Source organism: Malaclemys terrapin, chromosome 4 (assembly GCF_027887155.1).
Source record: "Malaclemys terrapin pileata isolate rMalTer1 chromosome 4, rMalTer1.hap1, whole genome shotgun sequence".
NCBI classification, from domain to species: Eukaryota; Metazoa; Chordata; order Testudines; family Emydidae; genus Malaclemys; species Malaclemys terrapin.
The window spans coordinates 66,064,875-66,082,977 of NC_071508.1; the positions used below are offsets into that span (position 1 = coordinate 66,064,875).

General features: G+C 39.6%; 1 protein-coding gene across 1 annotated transcript in view; it reads right to left on the bottom strand.

Annotated features, from left to right (window-relative positions):
• Positions 1-13,584: 13,584 nt before the first annotated feature.
• Positions 13,585-18,103, bottom strand: part of ANO3 (anoctamin 3) — a 348,638-nt gene continuing 344,119 nt past the window's right edge. The window contains exons 25-27 of the mRNA XM_054026242.1: positions 16,016-16,096; positions 14,859-14,964; positions 13,585-14,264 (exon numbers count right to left, since the gene is read on the bottom strand). Coding sequence (XP_053882217.1) covers positions 14,082-14,264; positions 14,859-14,964; positions 16,016-16,096 — 370 coding nt within the window. The 3' untranslated portion in view covers positions 13,585-14,081. The remainder of the gene's footprint in view (positions 14,265-14,858; positions 14,965-16,015; positions 16,097-18,103) is intronic.

Sequence of the window (18,103 nt, forward strand, 5' to 3'; positions counted from 1 at the left end):
GACACCGCTCCTTTGCTGAATGAGCTCCCACATTAGCAGAGCCATCATTCTCCCCTCATTGCTCCCCACTTCTTGGTAAGCTGGCTCCACGCTGTCCAATAGCATGTTGGTCCAGTTGGAAGGATAAGTTCTGAGGATTTGGTCCAGTTTGTCATAGAATGGACATGTTTTCCCAGTCTGACCCAGACCTTATTATTGTCCTGGGCCTTGTTATAATGGCCTTAAGTCCCTCCTTAGAGAGATGCCCATCTCTAGTAGGTAGTCTCTCTAGGTAGTCGCTCAGACACCCAGCCATACATCCATCTATTCTCAATGCCTGAGTTCAACTGTGCCTGACTTGCCTCATCTACCCAGGTGGCCATCAGTGCCCACATATCAGCTTCAGATCAGCTGGCAACACAGTCATAAGAACTGTGAAGACATGCTATCCAAAGAAATTGATTTCTGGGGAAATAGCACACAGTGTGCACAGTGGTACGTGCAAGGATAAGTAGCTTCCAGAAACCATGACCGCTATGCAGTGCAGTTCAGAAAATGGACCAGACAGACCACCTAATCAGTGACCTGTGCACTATGGACTGGTAGTGGGGGAATTATTTGCACCATAGAGACTATTATTCCAGTGTTACCCATCCATATTGACACTGCATTATTGGAATTTGGCACAGCAGAGAACCACATGGTGGTTTGAAGCCAGTCTAATCCAAATGGCACTATGAACATGAGTACGTTGTTGGGAGTAACTCTATATGTGGACATGAGGTGTATTGCAGGTGTGTCAGGGAACTAAGCGGCAGTTCGCATGGCACATTTCTGCAGTATTGATAAGGCCTTCATTAGGAAAAATAAATGTTTGCTAGTTCTCCCAATGAATGAGTCCATTTGCTTGACTGGGGATCAGTTTGGCTAAGGACTGACATACTGTTGGGACTGACATTCTGAGTCATGGGTAAATTCACTTCATTATTTCTTTTGTGGTCCTCTTAGTGGCTCAACTCTGCTTGCTGGTGCCAGACTTCTTTCCTCACTGCATACAGGTCCCTTTCTGCTCTGCCCCTACACCTGACATTCTTTCTACTTCTATGGAACATCCTTCCTCAGGTGGTTAGCAAGGCAATGACTGTATGTGGAAGTTTTATTAAAATAGCTGACAAATTTATGACATATAGGAGTGTAAGCTAAGCCACTAATAACTGTTGTGCTTCAGGGTGTGAACTAATTCCTTGCAGGGGTGAGTAACGAAATCACTCTCAACACTTCACCATAAATAGTACTCTACAGCCTGAAGGTGCATTATGTATTATTTCATCCACTGGCAGAAGCAGGATATTAGGCTAGAGGGCCAATGGTTGCATTTCGTATAGCACCGCCTACCACATGGTCAATTGTTGCATAGCAATAGCTGTACTGTGAGGCAACAAGAGCCAATTTTATAATTTCTCAAGATTTTTAGAAATTTACTCATTGCAATTTCCTCCTATGCTAAGAGTCTTCTCAAATTCTGTATATTGATGGAGTATACAGCCCCCCCCAAATTTGTCAATAAACTAGTTTTCACCAATTTTTAAAAACAAGCAACCTTAATATCTTCCTAAATTAATTGTCATAAACAAAATAGATGCTTCTTATTAGTACAGTAACTCCTCGCTTAACATTGTAGTTATGTTCCTGAAAAATGCTACTTTAAGCAAAACGATGTTAAGTGAATCCAATTTTCCCATAGGAATTAATGTATATAAGGGGGTTAGGTTCTAGGAAATTTTTTTTTGCCACACACACACACACACACACACACACACACACAGTATAAGTTTTAAACAAAGAATTTAATACTGGTACACAGCAATGATGACTGTGAAGCTTGGTTGAGGTGGTGAAGTCAGAGGGTGGGATATTTCCCAGGGAATGCCTTACTGCTAGATGATGAACTAGCACTCGGCTGAGCCTTCAAGGGTTAACACATTGTTGTTAATGTAGCTTTACACTCTACAAGACAGCACGAATGGAGGGAGGGGAGACAGCATGGCAGAGAGAGACACAGACAGTGTGTGTGAGAGAGAGACATGTGCTGACCCCACTCTAAGTACACTGCCTTTTTAAGTAGATCAGCAAGTTGAGACAGCAGCTGTGGCCAGCAAACTCCATCCATCCTGAGCCCTGTCATGTCCTGCTCTGTGGAGATGGGGGGCAGGAGCGGGGGGGAGTGGGACACCCTGACGTTAGTATCCCTCTTCCCCCCTCCTCCTCCCGCACAGCAAGTAGGAGGCTCCCAGGAGCAGCTCCAAGGCAGAGGGCAGGAGCAGCACATGGCAGTGGGGGGAGGGACAGCTGAACTGCCCAGCAATTGATAGCCTGCTGTTGCACAGGGAACTTAGGGGAGCTGATAGGGGGGCTGCCAACTCTGGTTCCAAGCCCCCATGAACTAGCTCCAATGGGCTGCTCTTTCTGCAAGCAGTGGACAAAGCAGGCAGCTGCCAAACGTTATAAAGGAGCATTGCACAACTTTAAACGAGCATGTTCCCTAATTGATCAGCAACAAAACAATGAAACAACGTTAACTGGGATGACATTAAGTGAGGAGTTACTGTATTATTTTAAATGGGAAAAATGCTGGAAAACTGTACTGGTTAGAGTCAGAGGCTGTGACAAACTTCTTCACATAAAACTGCCAACGTACTTTGTTTTAGTCAGCTATCCCAGCCCTTGGTTCTTTTTCAAATCAAAGTTGCTGGTTGTGCCTAGTGGTGTCGTGATTTTGTCATGTAGTCAAACATTTAGCAAGATCTAAGTTGAATCTCATATATGGACTTAAATAAGGTATGAAGCCCAGTCAATTGCTAGTGCATTTTCTAATCTTGCCATCGCACTTCAAGGCATATGGTATTACACAATTAGAATTCCAAAGAGCTACTGTTTCAATATAATTAATATTCAGGTCAAGATTGGGTAGAATTACCTTCTCGTCTCTGAGCCATTGATCATTCCAAATCAATTCAGACTTCCTCCTGCTAACTCTGGAGCTGAGAAAACACAAGGGAAGGTCAGAGACACAGATGCTTGAAAATCTTTGGACAGGATGGACTAGTCCCTTTACTGCCTGTTCAGCCACTCACACAGCTAATGAAATGTAGTTCTGACCAGTATAATTTTCTAGTGCCCCGTTCCTGGCCCTCTACCTGACTTCTGACTGGACAAAGGGGAGGTGTGGGGACCAGATTTTCAAAGAGCTCAGTTCCTTGCATCTGAGCACTTTAGAAAAATCTGGCCACACTACTTAGATACAAGTAACAGAGGGTCTTGCATCTGAAGAAGTGAGGTACTTACCCATGAAAGCTTATGCTCCCAATACTTCTGTTAGTCTTAAAGGTGCCACAGGACCCTCTGTTGCTTTTTACAGATTCAGACTAACACGGCTACCCCTCTGATACTTAGATACAGCGAAACGATGTTAAGCGAATCCAATTTCCCCATAAGAATTAATGTAAATGAGGGGGTTAGGTTCCAGGGAATTTTTTTTCACCAGACAAAAGACTACACACACACACACACACACACACACACACAAAGTATAAGTTTTAAACAATTTAATACTGGTACACAGTAATGATTGTGAACCAGTGGGTGGGATATTTCCCAGGGAATGCCTTACTGAGCAATTGGCTGAGCCCTCAAGGGTTAACTCTTACACTCTACAAGGCAGCAAGAATGGAGGGAGGGGGAGAGAGAGAGATGCGCATTTCCCTTTTAAGTACACTGCCTTGTTAATTAGATCAGCTTGCTGAAACCACAGCTGCTGCCAGCAAAGCCCTGTCCTGTGTCCCCCCTGCTCTATGGAAGATGGGGTAAGTGCAGGGCCGGCCTTTCCACTAGGCGACCCTAGGTGGTTGCCTAGGGTGGCAGGATTTGGGGAGTGGCATTTTGCCGCCCTCGGCAGAAATTCGACGGCGGGGGGGTCCTTCTGCTCCAGATCTTCGGCGGAAATTCGGCGGCGGGTCCTTCACTTGCTCCAGGACCCGCCACCGAAGTGCCCCGAAGACGCGGAGCGGAAGGACCCCCGCCGAAGACCCAAGGCCCCCTGAATGCTCAGAGGAGGAGCGCTGCCACCTAGGGTGGCAAAAACCCTGGTGCTGCTCCTGGGTAAGCGGGGTGTGGGGGGGGACACCCTGACATTAGCCCCCCTCTTCCTTCCCTCCCCCCTGCATAGCAAGCAGGAGGCTTGGGGAGCAGCTCCGAGGCAGAGGACAGGAGCAGCACATGGCAGTGGGGGTAGGGACAGCAATGGGCTGCTCTTCCTGCAAGCAGTGGACAGAGCAGGCAGTTACCAAAAGGCGACTTTAGAAGGGAGCATTGCACAATTTTAAACAAGCATGTTTCCTCATTGATCAGCAACAAAACAACGTTAACCGGGACGACTTTAAGTGAAGAGTTACTGTTCCTAAATGGGAGCTGAGCTTTTGGGAACAGCCCACCACTTACTGAGGTGACTAAATGAGACTTGCTGAGTGCTGCACTCTTTTGAAAATTTGGCCTCACATTCCTTCTTCACTTCCCTTTTAACTTTCCCCCCTTTCTTCCTAATTTGATCTCACAGTCTCATTGTTCTAAGCTTTTTTGCCATTTTCTTCCCAGGATCTGAATCTGCTGCTTTCATATATAGTCACCCATTCCTCCCAAATGACAAAGAAATGTATTTTTGAGGTTTTTTTTTAAAACTGCAAACCCAAAGAAATGCCAACCGGATAACAAAAACATAGCCTCTTTTCAAATGTAACCTCAGGTTGCCATCCATCAGATTCAAGACTGACTCTTTAGCATTTGACAAGCAACAATTCCCCCCCCCCCCCACACACAATGTACTAACATTAAGTGCATGTACCGAACCTTGCACTTGCATATGCAATTTACATGAAGCACATTTACAAATCCCCAGCTATCAATCCATGTGCCATGACCTACCTGCTTGAACAAAGACGGAGAATGTTCAGGAGTGCAGGGGTACTTTTGATTGTGCTTTCCTTTTGCTGGACTTTAAAAGTTTCAGTCTGGTCCTTCAGGTTTTAGAGCTGCTCTTCTATTGCAGTATAACTTTTGTACTGTATCCTAAATTAATTTGCAAATATTTAAATAGTAAAGGGTTAAGAATGTGCCATAGTGAAGGGAAGTCTATGGGAGAAATCTGGGGAGAGAGGAAAACTCTGCAAGACTCTAAGGACCCAGGGCTCAGTATAGGAGCATGAAGGTGATATTGAGGCAACAGAAAGGACGCAAGCGGAATCACTGGTAGCTAGATTACAAATGCATTACAATCATAGACTATAATATTAGCTTTCTCTGCAGTAGCACTGAGGATCAAAGAAGAGCAGCTGGTGAAGCATGGAGAAAAGTAGAGATAATATAAATGAGAAAAATAGGGATAAAATACTTGGAAGCTAATTCTGTCCCCTCCTCCACAGCTGGGTGGGTCCTGAGCAGCAGAATTGATTGAAAGAAGAACAGGAGTACTTGTGGCACCTTAGAGACTAACAAATTTATTAGAGCATAAGCTTTCGTGGACTACAGCCCACTTCTTCGGATGCATAAGAAGTGGGCTGTAGTCCACGAAAGCTTATGCTCTAATAAATTTGTTAGTCTCTAAGGTGCCACAAGTACTCCTGTTCTTCTTTTTGCGGATACAGACTAACACGGCTGCTACTCTGAAACCTGTCATTATGCAAAGAATTGATTGAGTTTATCTTCACAGATCAGGAGAAAGTTTGGGGGACTTCAAAGGGATACACTCCTCTACCTGGCATAGAGTCCTATTCCAGAGCACTTCCTGTGCAGCATGGGCTGATGGATGGATGAGTTCAGAAACTCCAATACTGGTTGGATTCTCCAGTGCTTCTACTCATGGGTTAATGCAGCTCCATGGTCAGGGGAAGGAGAATGTTGAGGAGTCCTTTACGGACACCTTAAAATATCCACGTACTTAGGAAGACTTCAGCACACGTTTCAGTGCTGTGGGGCTTGCTGGGGCAAGATGCAGAAAACGCTGGTCCTGATTCAATGAAACACTTAAAAACATGCTTTTCTTTGAGCATGTGACTAGTGCAGGGGTCGGCAACATTTGGCCCGCGGCTCGTCAGGGTAAGCACCCTAGTGGGCCGGGCCAGTTTATTTACCTGCTGCGGTTCGCCGTCCTGGGCCAAAGGGGGTGGCGGGAAACCACGGCCAGCACATCCCTCGCCCGCGCTGCTTCCTGCTGCCCCCATTGGCCTGGGACGGTGAACTGCGGCAAGTGGGGGGCCGCCGTCGGCCGAACCTGCCGCATCAGCAGGTAAATAAACTGGCCCGGCCCGCTAGGGTGCTTACCCTGGCGAGCCGCGTGCCAAATGTTGCCGACCCTTGGACTAGTGTTTTTTCACCTTCCTCTGCAGCATGGGGCTCTGGTCACTTGAAAGTTTAAATTAGTGTAAATGGTGGATTCTCTGTAACTTGAAATCTTTAAATCATGATCTGAGGACTCCAATAACTCAACCAGAGGTTATGGGTCTATTACAGAAGAGGGGGGTGAGGTTCTGTGGCCTGCAATGTGCAGGAGGTCAGATAGATGATCATGATGGCCCTCTGACCTTAAAGTTTGTGAGTCAATGGGATGACATATGTGCACATATTTAAGTGTTTTCCTGAACTTGCATCTGTGTAAACACATGGATCTGTTCAATTCAGTAGAAGTTTTGCTACAGACTTTGTTGTGGCCAAGATTTGGCCCTAAGAGATTAGTATAGAGGAAAATTTTACATTCACACGGTGGGTTGGAGGAGGAGAGGTGCAGAAAGTGATGACTCAGGACTTCAGCCCTATCACCACTTTTTTCTATTAAAGTTTCATTTTTACCTGGTTGAGAAGGGGTCTAGATGGTGATCATGGTTAATCATTTTAAACAAAAAATCCAGTAGCTCTTTGTCAGACATTCTTGGGAATATCTTTCATTGCATCCCTAATGGGCTCATCATCCCAGTGACTTGATACTGCATTGAAGTGGGTGCACCCACCAAAAGTAAGATAGCATTTCCAATTCAATGATTCATATAGAATAAATTCACAACAGTGTGGTGTCTCTCATTAACATGGTGTATATATGTTGTGGTGACTCCTTGAGTTGAGGTGGACTACAACTATGTAGAGGACATAGTTTACGAGAAATACATTAGTGTAAAGAGTGTGTGTGTGTTTTACTAAAACTTTCAATGTTTGTGATAAAGAAATTCCACATCTGCTTTAAAGATATCCAAGTTTATTACTGAAAAATGCAATATTCAAATGTGTATGATACAATAAGTAGTTGAATTTGTACATGTAAACCTTGATAAAGTAAACAGCATCTCAAGGACAAATTTATGCCAAAAGTGTCTTACAACAGTTAATCAGATCAATCGCTTTCCAGGAAAAAAAAAAAAAGCCTTTTCCTTTGTATGACATAAAACTGTTTTTTCCTGTGTGAATTCTTAAAGTTTGAGGCTATTCATAGGGTCATAAAAAGTAATTTTAAACACAAAAGGAAATCAACAATTAAGAGGCCACAGAGGCTTTTAGTATGTAGTACTTGAGTCAATTATTCTCAAACATTTTCTGGTAAGTATTGCAATCTCATTTTAAATATTACTTACAAAGTTTGGACTTGTAAATAGAAAAAATAGAGGAATTTTTTCCCTAATTCTTTACTTAGAAACCAAGTTGTATTTAAATATTACATAAATTTCAAATATATACACAAATATATTTAGAAATCTCCTATGATCATGATATTGCAAGTCAGCCAGGACTATTATTAGAGTAAAAATGATTTAACTTTGTTATTTCGTAACATTTTTACACACAATTCTTTTCAAACAATTGAAATTTTAGTGTTACTAACCTATATAGAAATTAGAATAAACAATTTGGCAGACTGTACAAATACAAGATTCTGAGTCATCTAAATGGAACACAAAATAAAAAGATGATCAGATTCTTTTATTTTTTAGGGGAGTAGGATGGGGTGGGCAGAGCAACTGCCATGTTCTCAGTGATTAAAATGCATTGGGTTCAATGCTAATTTCTCAACTATTAGCATCCTGATCACAAATTCCTGGCAATATCAATGCAAGTCTATGCAGAATATATTACATAACAAAGGCTATGGCAAAAAAGTTAGTGCAAGCCAATGGAGACATTAAAGGGTACATTTTTTTAATGCAGTGCACAGATATTCAGCTATAGGAATAATTAACATTTCATGGCTAAATCACCATGCTGCATTAAAAATTTACCTCTATAGGGAACAGCAAAGTGATTTCTATGCACTCCCTAGTTGTACTATCACAATGAAGTTGTGCTGTCATGGTGATGCTAAACCATGCCAATATAAGGTGACAGCATATAACATTACAGTGTAAAGATGAGGCCAACACTATCAATACAAACCCTGTGCTGATGGTTTCAAACTGATCTCAATTAAGTCAAGTTATATATGTTCATATTATACAATAGGGAAGGACGTAGGATCTTGAGATTTCAGTATTTTGAGAACATACGTGGGAATTTAGTGATTTTCAAAGGTGCTGGATGGACAGTTCTGGAAAACGAAGTCCTAGCTGCAGATACAGCAGCAGTGCATGCTTCCTCACACTACTCTGTCAAAGTGCACTCTGACCTGGAAGAAGTATCTGTGCACATTCCCTAACGTTGGCCTTGCTACTGAGAATGCCAACAAGAGAGTCAGTTCTGGTGGAATTTTTGTGATGTAGACAATTGTTCATTGGAAACAGGACTCAGGCCACGTAAGTCACTGAGAAGGTATCAGTTGACCCACCTGGCTAGGATCTAATTGTGATCTAAAAATGAAAGACTTCGTCTCATCACCCATCCAGTTGCCTTTAAATTAAGCACAGAGTTTGGCCAGAATGAGTAATAAACCCCAAAAGAAAAGGAAATGAAGCATGAAAACTACTACAGCAACTTAACTGTAACCCTCTTATTCTTGATTACAACCAATATAGGACCTGATCCAAAGCCAAGTGGAGTCAGTGGGAGTCTTTACGTTGACTTTAATAGGCATTGGATCAGGACCATACTGCATCTGTTCCTCAGTGAATTTTTTACAATGTTAGATTGTTACATTCTATCACTGTAAAATATATAATTTTACTAATATGGATACAGTACGGGAGGAGATAGAGAGTTTGGACTAACTATAAGTGATTTTCAATGGGGTGTATGTTCATCAGAGACTTAAGAGCTTTTGAAAATGTTATCCTTTAGCTGTATTAGTTTAGTAAGCCACGCGTGGGTGTGCTTTGACAGGCTTAGTAATTTCTTTGATTTTTGCCCTGTATAACAGTCTGTCTACATACCAAATTTCCTGTGAGTTTTAGTCTCAGCTGCAATATTATGTAAAAACACAAACATGGTTGCACGTTCAATTTCCATACATTTATCCTGAGTGATCATCTTCAGTCTTTTGTGAAAATTACGAAACAGGAAAAATTTCCTGTTGGACAGAAGATTGCTTTTATTAGGAATGTTAAGTGAACTTATCCCTAAATTACTTTGCACTTCTCAGTTATCTCCATCTTTATATCATGCCTTGCATATAAAAGTTTATTTAGTTTTATCTTTCTATAACTTTTTTCTTTTCATATGTAGCTACTTAAGTAAAATGAATTTTCTTTATAAACTTGTTGCCCACTAAATGTTAAAGAGAGTTTGTTTACACTTATTTTAGTGAGTATGTATGCTAAAATGCAGTTATCTATATCATAGTAGCCATATGATTTTTAAAATGAAGAAGGCAGATTTCAAATGAAACAAAAAAGGAAATAACTCTTGTTAACATTCCTATGTTAATTGATGTGGAATGAACCATATCATGGCACAATCCAGCAGATGAACTAAGTCCATAAAAAAGCACAGGTAAATGACAATGGTTTTAGTCATCCCACAAATTCTCTGAGTCAGTGTCAGCTTTTGCAATTTACAGGAGAGTAAGTCACAGTAAGAAAATCCCTCAAAGCAGACTACTTGTAGATCTCAAATTATTTAGTTTTTTTTTATTTAGGATGAGCTAACCCATAGGAACAAATATTATAAAATGCAAATGGCAAAACCAATACCTACTCTAAAGCTGTGATTCCCAAGCTATTTTTAATTTTTGTAGACCATTTTATAGGAGGGATCCTTTTACGGATCTACCTCTTGAAATCCATACTGGGTCCTATGTATCTTTGATGGTCCACAGAACATAGTTTGAGAATCACTGCTCTTGCACATGTGCAATTCACAGTAATAGTTCACTTGATGTGCTTATTATGCAAAAATGAAATAACATATTTCTAAAGAAAAACAATTATGGTATATTATCTGCATGGAAACTTTAGGCTTGCTGTTTTTGAGATCAGCCTAAAAAGGTATTCTCAAATTTCCCTACAAAATCTTTATGTAAGAGTCGTGTGAGGAGAGTTTTAGGGAAAAAATACACATGTTGGGGACTAGCTTTCATCTTTAAAACACCTTAAAAAGATGCCCCAATCCAGCAATCCTGTGGTGGGCATTTACATTCTAAGTGCCAATCGGAAGCTTGTTTACATGGCACAGCCATGAGCACTAGAGGGGTGTGAATTCCAAAGCATGCCATGGTTGCACACTAATTGGCCCATGAAGACACTAATGGCATGCACTAAAAGTTCCCTAGTGTACATTTACACAGTACTGTTGTACTAAGAGTCCAAACTTCGACTTTAGAAATTCCAGTCAGGGCCCAAGTATGAATACTGAGCTGTTAATCTATATATTGATCTATTCACTTTCAGTGGCAGAAAGTAAATACTAGTGAGGATGATGCAACAGAGAATTCTTTGAATCAAGCTCTGTTTGGATAATTGTTTTTCTTTTCTCAACCACCAGATTTCTGATCTCACACGTTAGGACAAATTTAAAATGTAAGTTGATGAAAAAGATGAATGCTAAATTGATGGATTTTTTTTTTTTATTTCTGGAATGAAGATTCCTTTTTGATTGTATCAAGACACTGAGTTCAGATAGGAATAGTTAAGACATTTTGTACTAGTGACTAGGATCTGTAATATTTAAAAAGCTGTACTGTACCTGCTCATGCGGTCTCTCTTAAGGTGCATGCATAGAACAAAGTTATTATAAACTAGATCGGGAATGATCTAAAGCATTTTTGCACAGATGCTACGTTTTGAAGCTCTGCAGCTTTGGAGACTTCATAAATGAAGCCTGCATGCACAAGTCATTTATACTGGTCATTTATTTGGAAAGAAATATCTAGAATATGAAAATATAGGTTAATCAGCATTCATGTAATACATAATTCCTGAGGACAGAGTGTGCCTTATATCTTTGTGAGATAATTTGTATTTTATCCAAACACCACACCAAATGAAATCTAGCAGAAAGGTTCTCAGCTAAAACAAATTCCTATATAGAGGCAATGCCCTTAGACATTGTTGATACACTATAGAAACAAAGGAACAAAAACACACAGTATTTCTCCAGAAGTTCTTGTGCTTTCCCAGCACTTTAAATTAACTGAACAATGTCAAATTTATATATTCCTATCTAACGTACTTCTATATTTCAACACTGAAAGTCATTATAGAAGACTGCTGTACATCTCCAAATCTAAGACCATACTTTATTACAAAAAACATTTCCTTTCTTATTTCTTTATTTTTAATGCCCAATTGAAATTCTTCCAGCTATACATTGATATGTGAAAATATCCTCAGGCCAAAAAAACCCAAAACACATGTAGAAATATTAATCATAAATTTTTGGCTAAATTTATACCAGTCCTTCTGCCTTGTTCCAGCCAAGGCATTTTGTTAAAACATTAAAAGACACATCATTTGTGACCCTATGTTAGTTAATGGATAAAACTAAACTAGGATGCTATAAAGCTGGGGAGTTAATACATTAAACCAGACAATACAGATGTCTTAAGCACAAGACAAAAGCACATTAAGAATTTCTTATTAAGAATCATGTGACACTGAGAATACAGTGTAAACAGAGTAGAATGGAAACCCTTCCTCTTGAATAGAAGCATGGGAAAGTGTCAGTTCTACAGAGCTAGTTCTGTGGAATTTTTGGCTAATAAACTTTGATTAGATCCCCATTGGTGCCAAATTGTGGAAACCCAGGCAGTTTTCTTGTCTGGTCATAAAAAGCTGGACTTTCTCACTATCTCAGTGAGGTCAGATGTAGGGCCCAATGAAGATAGCAGAAGTCTTTCCATTTCCTTTAATGGGCTTTGGATCAGACCCACAGAAAGGTACATTAGCATAATGTTCCTATTAAAAAAAATTCCTCTTTCATTGGCATTGAAATAATAAAGTAAGATGCATTTTGGATTTGTGCAAGTAAACAGTGGAGTTATACTTGTTACCTAAATAAGGTATTCTGAGAAGGAAAACTTCAATTCCTTTCATTGTCTGCAGCCAACAAGTGATTTCACTGCAGCTTTATCCTTAAGATTGACGCTAGAATTTATCTTTGCTGTAGTTTCTGTGCTTTGTTGCATCCTAACATGAGTCTTAAAACTGAAGCAAATTATCTTTGATTTTTTTTCTTTTAATTCTTTTCATCTGATAGAAATAAACCATTTTTTAAAACTGTACAAATGAGAAACAGGACGATTTTAGTTCCCCCCTTTTCCATAAGTGAATCCTATACACTTGTTTTAGTTTAGCACTTAATTTCTCCCGTATTATGAAATATATGAAATATATGAAATGAAGACAATTTCATGACTCTAACCAGAACTGACAATGCAGTATCCTGTATGGATGTGAAAACTGAAGTTCAATTCTCTATGAGAACATTTACTTTTTCTGCTGATTTTGAAAAAAATATTATCCCAAGGCGGCATAAAAGCAGAAAAAATCTAATCCTAACAGTAATATACATATTTGTCCATGCTTTGATTTATTTAGCCCAAGATAAGGAATGCACATTACTGGAATAGACAGAGTGGTGCTATACAGTACTCTGCTTCTCTTTCCCTGAACAAGCAAGTCATGATGTTATACTGTATATTTGATATATATCTGCATAAATGACAGTAGCTTGCATACTGTAAAGTTAACTATATATACATGAGTAAATTATTTGCACTGCAATAGAAATTTCAAGTCAACGTTTTATGAAGTCATAGAATCACTATCTAGGTAGATAAACAAAATAATATTGACACATTCATCTGCATGCTACATTTAGCATGGAAATGATTCTTCATTTAGTCTGGAAGTATGTGGAGATGGCCTTTTTGCATATAAAAATGACAAGACAATTCAAATAGTCACATTTCTTTTCAAATATAGCTGCAACATGGGCAATGCATTGATGTATTCTTTCAATGGAACTGATTTTTCTTTGAATTTAGAATTTTTTGGCTTTATCTATAAAGATAGATGGATGAGAAGTGATGTGCAAACCTTGAACTGCATAGTATATATCGAACAGCCTTGTGTCCCCTGTTTAGATCAGGACCACATCCGCAATCTCACCAAGAGACTAGAACAAACCTGACAAACAGTAAGCTTGAAGGATCATTAACATCAATTTATGGCCACAAAGGCAACAATTAATCATACTTTTTTTTCATAGGCATTACAACTTCAATTGAACAATCAAAAGCTTTAGAAGTAGCAGATGATATATAACTTGATTTTTAGTCATGCCCTTAATATGAAAGTTTTACAGGCAATGTATTTATTTTCATTATGCTGTTGATGACTTGATGAATAGCATGAAAGTTCATTGCAACTTGCTTTACTGATGCATCCAAGTACTCAACCCCTCATTATACTTTCTAATGAACTGATAGCAACACCTGGTGTTGACCATGGACCAGCGACAGATATGGCTATTCATTTTCTTCATTGGAAGCATGTATTTTCCAGGACCCAGCAAATCCTGCTAATATATTTTCCAATAGCAGCATATATACACACTGCTCCTCATTGCCAGATCTACCTCCATTTGAGACCTGCACTAGTCAATTTTCATGGAATGTTTTTGCTGCTATACGGTATCAACTAAGGCCATTCGTGGTGATACTGTTTCCCATTCTTTTTCCGCTCTCTCTGCAAATGCTCTAGTTCAGCCTCATACATCATTTCCTGGACCAAGTATTTCTCTCTTCTCATTCTGTCACACAAGTCTTTGGGCATGTCTGGGATCAGGTAGGCAATGAAAGACTTTATTCCAAAAACAAGGTGCTGAAAATAAGAACAGAAATAATTTGTTCAAAGATGCTTAAGTTTTCTGTTTAGGACCAAATTCTGGTGCCATAGAAGTCAATGGCAAAAGTGGGACCAGGATTTGACTCGTGATGTAAATAAAAAAAAATGTAATGCAAGATGTTTCTAAAGCAACCCCTCATATAAGCAATGCGGTACAGTATAACAGGAACAAACTTCCTAAAAACAAACCTAAGTTCCAATTAACCTAACTTAGCTTAATGTGCATTCAAGACTCATTCCAGTTTTTTTTTCTATAGCTTCACAAAGATTTGACTGACATCTACATGCCAGATGAGTTTGGACAGAGGAAATGAGGCTCTAGAAACAGTCTGTAGAATTTGTGCAAACTTTCTCAACACAGTTTCCCAGCATCAGGCAGTTGACCAGTACTGGCATTTTCTAATATATCTGGCTCTTCTTTGTTTCTCCATAGAGCATAAGGTGTAATCACCTAGTTTATGATACTAACCAGTACTTTGGTTTTGGGCTCATTTTAGGATATCTGATTTAGACCTTTACACAGGTGGAGCAGCAAAAGTAGTATCATTTCTCTCCTAATCCATGACTAACCTCAAATACTATAATGAAAGCCAGCCGCGCAGCTAGGACATGCCAGAACTGCAAGGTGAACTCGTAAGGAGCTGAACTCCAGGGTGGCGCTCTGTAGTCTCGATATCTGTAACACAAAGAAAAATGTCCTTTGGTAAGAACACTCCTGAAATAATGTGTGGATTCGATCATTACAGAGGTGCTGGAACGAAGAATCACCAAAATGATATGTGGGGTTAGAATATGACCGGAGAATGAGGAATAAAGGAATGGAAATTATCCATTCTAAATACAAATGTTTAAGGATGTATGATAACTATAAACATGCTTCAGCAGCAATTCAATAAAAAAGGGAGGAAAATGATTCACTGTGCATGTGAGTACTGAACAGGGCTGAGCTTAACATAGCTTTTCATTTCAAAAGGGGGTCAGACAAGCATTTTCTTTTGCTTTGATACAGCAGAACCCTCCAGATTCACTTCAAGTTTCAGTGAATCTCTTCCTAAGTAGGCCTAGGTTCATTTGATTTACTTCTGGAATGTCTCAGCCAGCCTCAGCTAAGTGTCAATTTCTAGTAAACCTGAAACTAGACGTGTTTCACTTGTATGAGTTTTGTTGCAAACACTTTGCACAGCTTTGATAAATTAAAGGAAAAAGTTCTCTTCGGCCTGCATTATGGGTCTCTGCTGCATACCCTGTACTCACTCTGCCTACTCCCACTGGGAGCAAATCCTGTGCTGGTTTTAAACCAGAAGCATAATAATACTGCTGTGCTCTTAATATAGCACTTTTCATCTGCAATCTCCAGGTGCTTTATAAAAAGAGGTACCCCCATGTTACAGATGGAGAAACTGAATCAGACACTTGAGATGACTTGCCCAAGCTCACGCAGCAGGCCAGTGAAAGAGCCAGGAACAGAACTGAGGTCTTGTCTCCTGACTCCCAGTTCAGTGCTCTACCCACTAGGCCGCACGGCCCTCCCACAGAGGGGTGAAACCTCTATATCAAACAAACTTATAAGGAAATACTAATAAATGAAAATAATAAAAGAAACTGTTTTCTGACAGTAACTTAAACCCTGGAGTTATAGATGTCAATTTCCATTAGAATCAAATATTCTCAAAGAACAAGGAGCATCTCAATATAGAGATGAAACAAGTTGCACTTTTAACACATACCTGCAGTATCCTGAGTATCCCATACCAAGCTCATTCAGATCAAATACTGATAAACTACTGTTGACATATCCCTTTAAACATCTGGAAGGAAAAGACACAATCTCAATATTTTCTGCAAAGAGCAACTGTTTATCATAGACTGTGCATGCAAAACATGTTTCACAGATCTCCCACCATCGCCAATGCATGTCAAGGATTATGGTACACCTTTCAAATCTTTTATTTGATTATTATTTTTATTATTAATTATTATTATTATTATTATTTAGTGGCTAGGTTTTTAGCTGAAAGAGTGCCATAAAGTCAATGGATGTTTCAGGGATAAACCCTCACACTATTTTTTTTAAATGAATTTTGTGCATTCAAAAGGAGTTAGATGCTGATTTTCACTATTTATCCAATGAACACATACAGCACATTCAGTAGCAAAGCAAGGTTCTCCACAATGTCCTGCCAAAATACCTGAATCTGAAGGGACCTCCCGTAAAGAGAATAAATGCAGTTCAGTCTCCTTGCAGATTCTGCCAATAATGGAGCCAAATAGGGCCAACGTGATGCTGACTTTTATGATCTGGACTTTTACCCACTCAGAACAAAATGGAGAGCACCAAACTGCTTTTCACAGATAGCAAAGAGCCATCTGATGGCAACAATTTTTGATCATTACTGACAGGAACTACATACAGATTGATGACCCTAGAGGTGAAAGGTTCCATATGTCCCTGAAAAAAATTATGAGCTATCTATTCTTCCTCAGAAAATCTATCCTTGCTATTTAAATCAGTTTTGGTTTAGAAGTGCCTCCTGAAAGGCAAGGAGGATTTAAGAAAAGATGCAGAAGAACAAGAAAAATTAGCAACCTTTAATCTGAGCTATTAAAGAGGTCTTTAAAAGGAACGGTAGCAACACCCTACTTTTCTAAGATACTGCAACGTATGTACCCCAAATCATCTTGTTAGTTTTCTTTTAAACTGGAAGTTCATTGTCATCCTCATAGAAAATCACAATTTGGTTCTCTGAAAAGATGCATGTTAAAAAACAATGCCTTTTGTCTCCTCCTACTGCACAGTGGTGTAGGGGAGTTAATGAAAAAGAGCCATAGCATAATTTTACTGAGCAGCTTGCTATCATGAAGCATGGCCCAGTTCCCACTGAAGACTATGTTAAGGCTCCATCTGAATTCACTGTGAATTGAATGGTTTTGTGACTTTGTGACAAAAATAAGTGCATATTAAGTGGCATGCCGAAGGGAGGAGTATAAATGTAGTGCCTTCCCTGATAAGCTTTCATCTCCCCTAAGTGGGCCAGCATCAGCAGTAGCAGCAACATCCAATGCAACAACAATTTATGAGTATTATTTATCAAATCTAGTGAAGCCAGAATCTATCCTATCCAATGCCTCCTGAACTCCACCCCCCACCAATGATGAAAAAGGCCAAAGGGGACATTGACACGGAGAAGGGAAATGATGACCATACAAGAGTTGGTGAAAACCCAAGAAACCGGGCAAGAGGAAACCATAAGGAACAGAACAAAGTTAAAATAAAGTCGTCTCCCAGGAACAAGAGGGTATTTATTGCCTCAATGACAACATCTTTTAAAATCACAAACAAAACTATAAAGTAAGGAAACATAATAAAATAATGAAATATATTTACAAAGTTAGTTTTAACATACCCCGCATTGAATGCATAGCTTTCAAGCCAAAGCACAATAAAACATGCTGTCAGCTCACATTTTAGAAATTGTGAGGTACCAGCCATGAACACTAAACAAAGATAAACAATTTTCTAGCTGGTCATTACTTTTCATGAGCACTTAAATGCTGAACCAATTTTATCAAAATGAACTCTGATCAGTGAAAAAGACAACTTTTTCATTTCAAATTTCACCCCTTCTATTTTTGTCCTGTGTGATGGATGGGACCAAACAACCCTCCCCAAAGGTTAAAACCTGAATGTTGAAGAATTAATTCCAGTAGCAAAAATATTACTGCTGTGACTGTGCTCATTGTCCTGGGCTTATTTTTGGCTGGCTAGCTCAACATGACCCATTCTGATGAGCAGCCAAACAAGTCAAAAATCATGT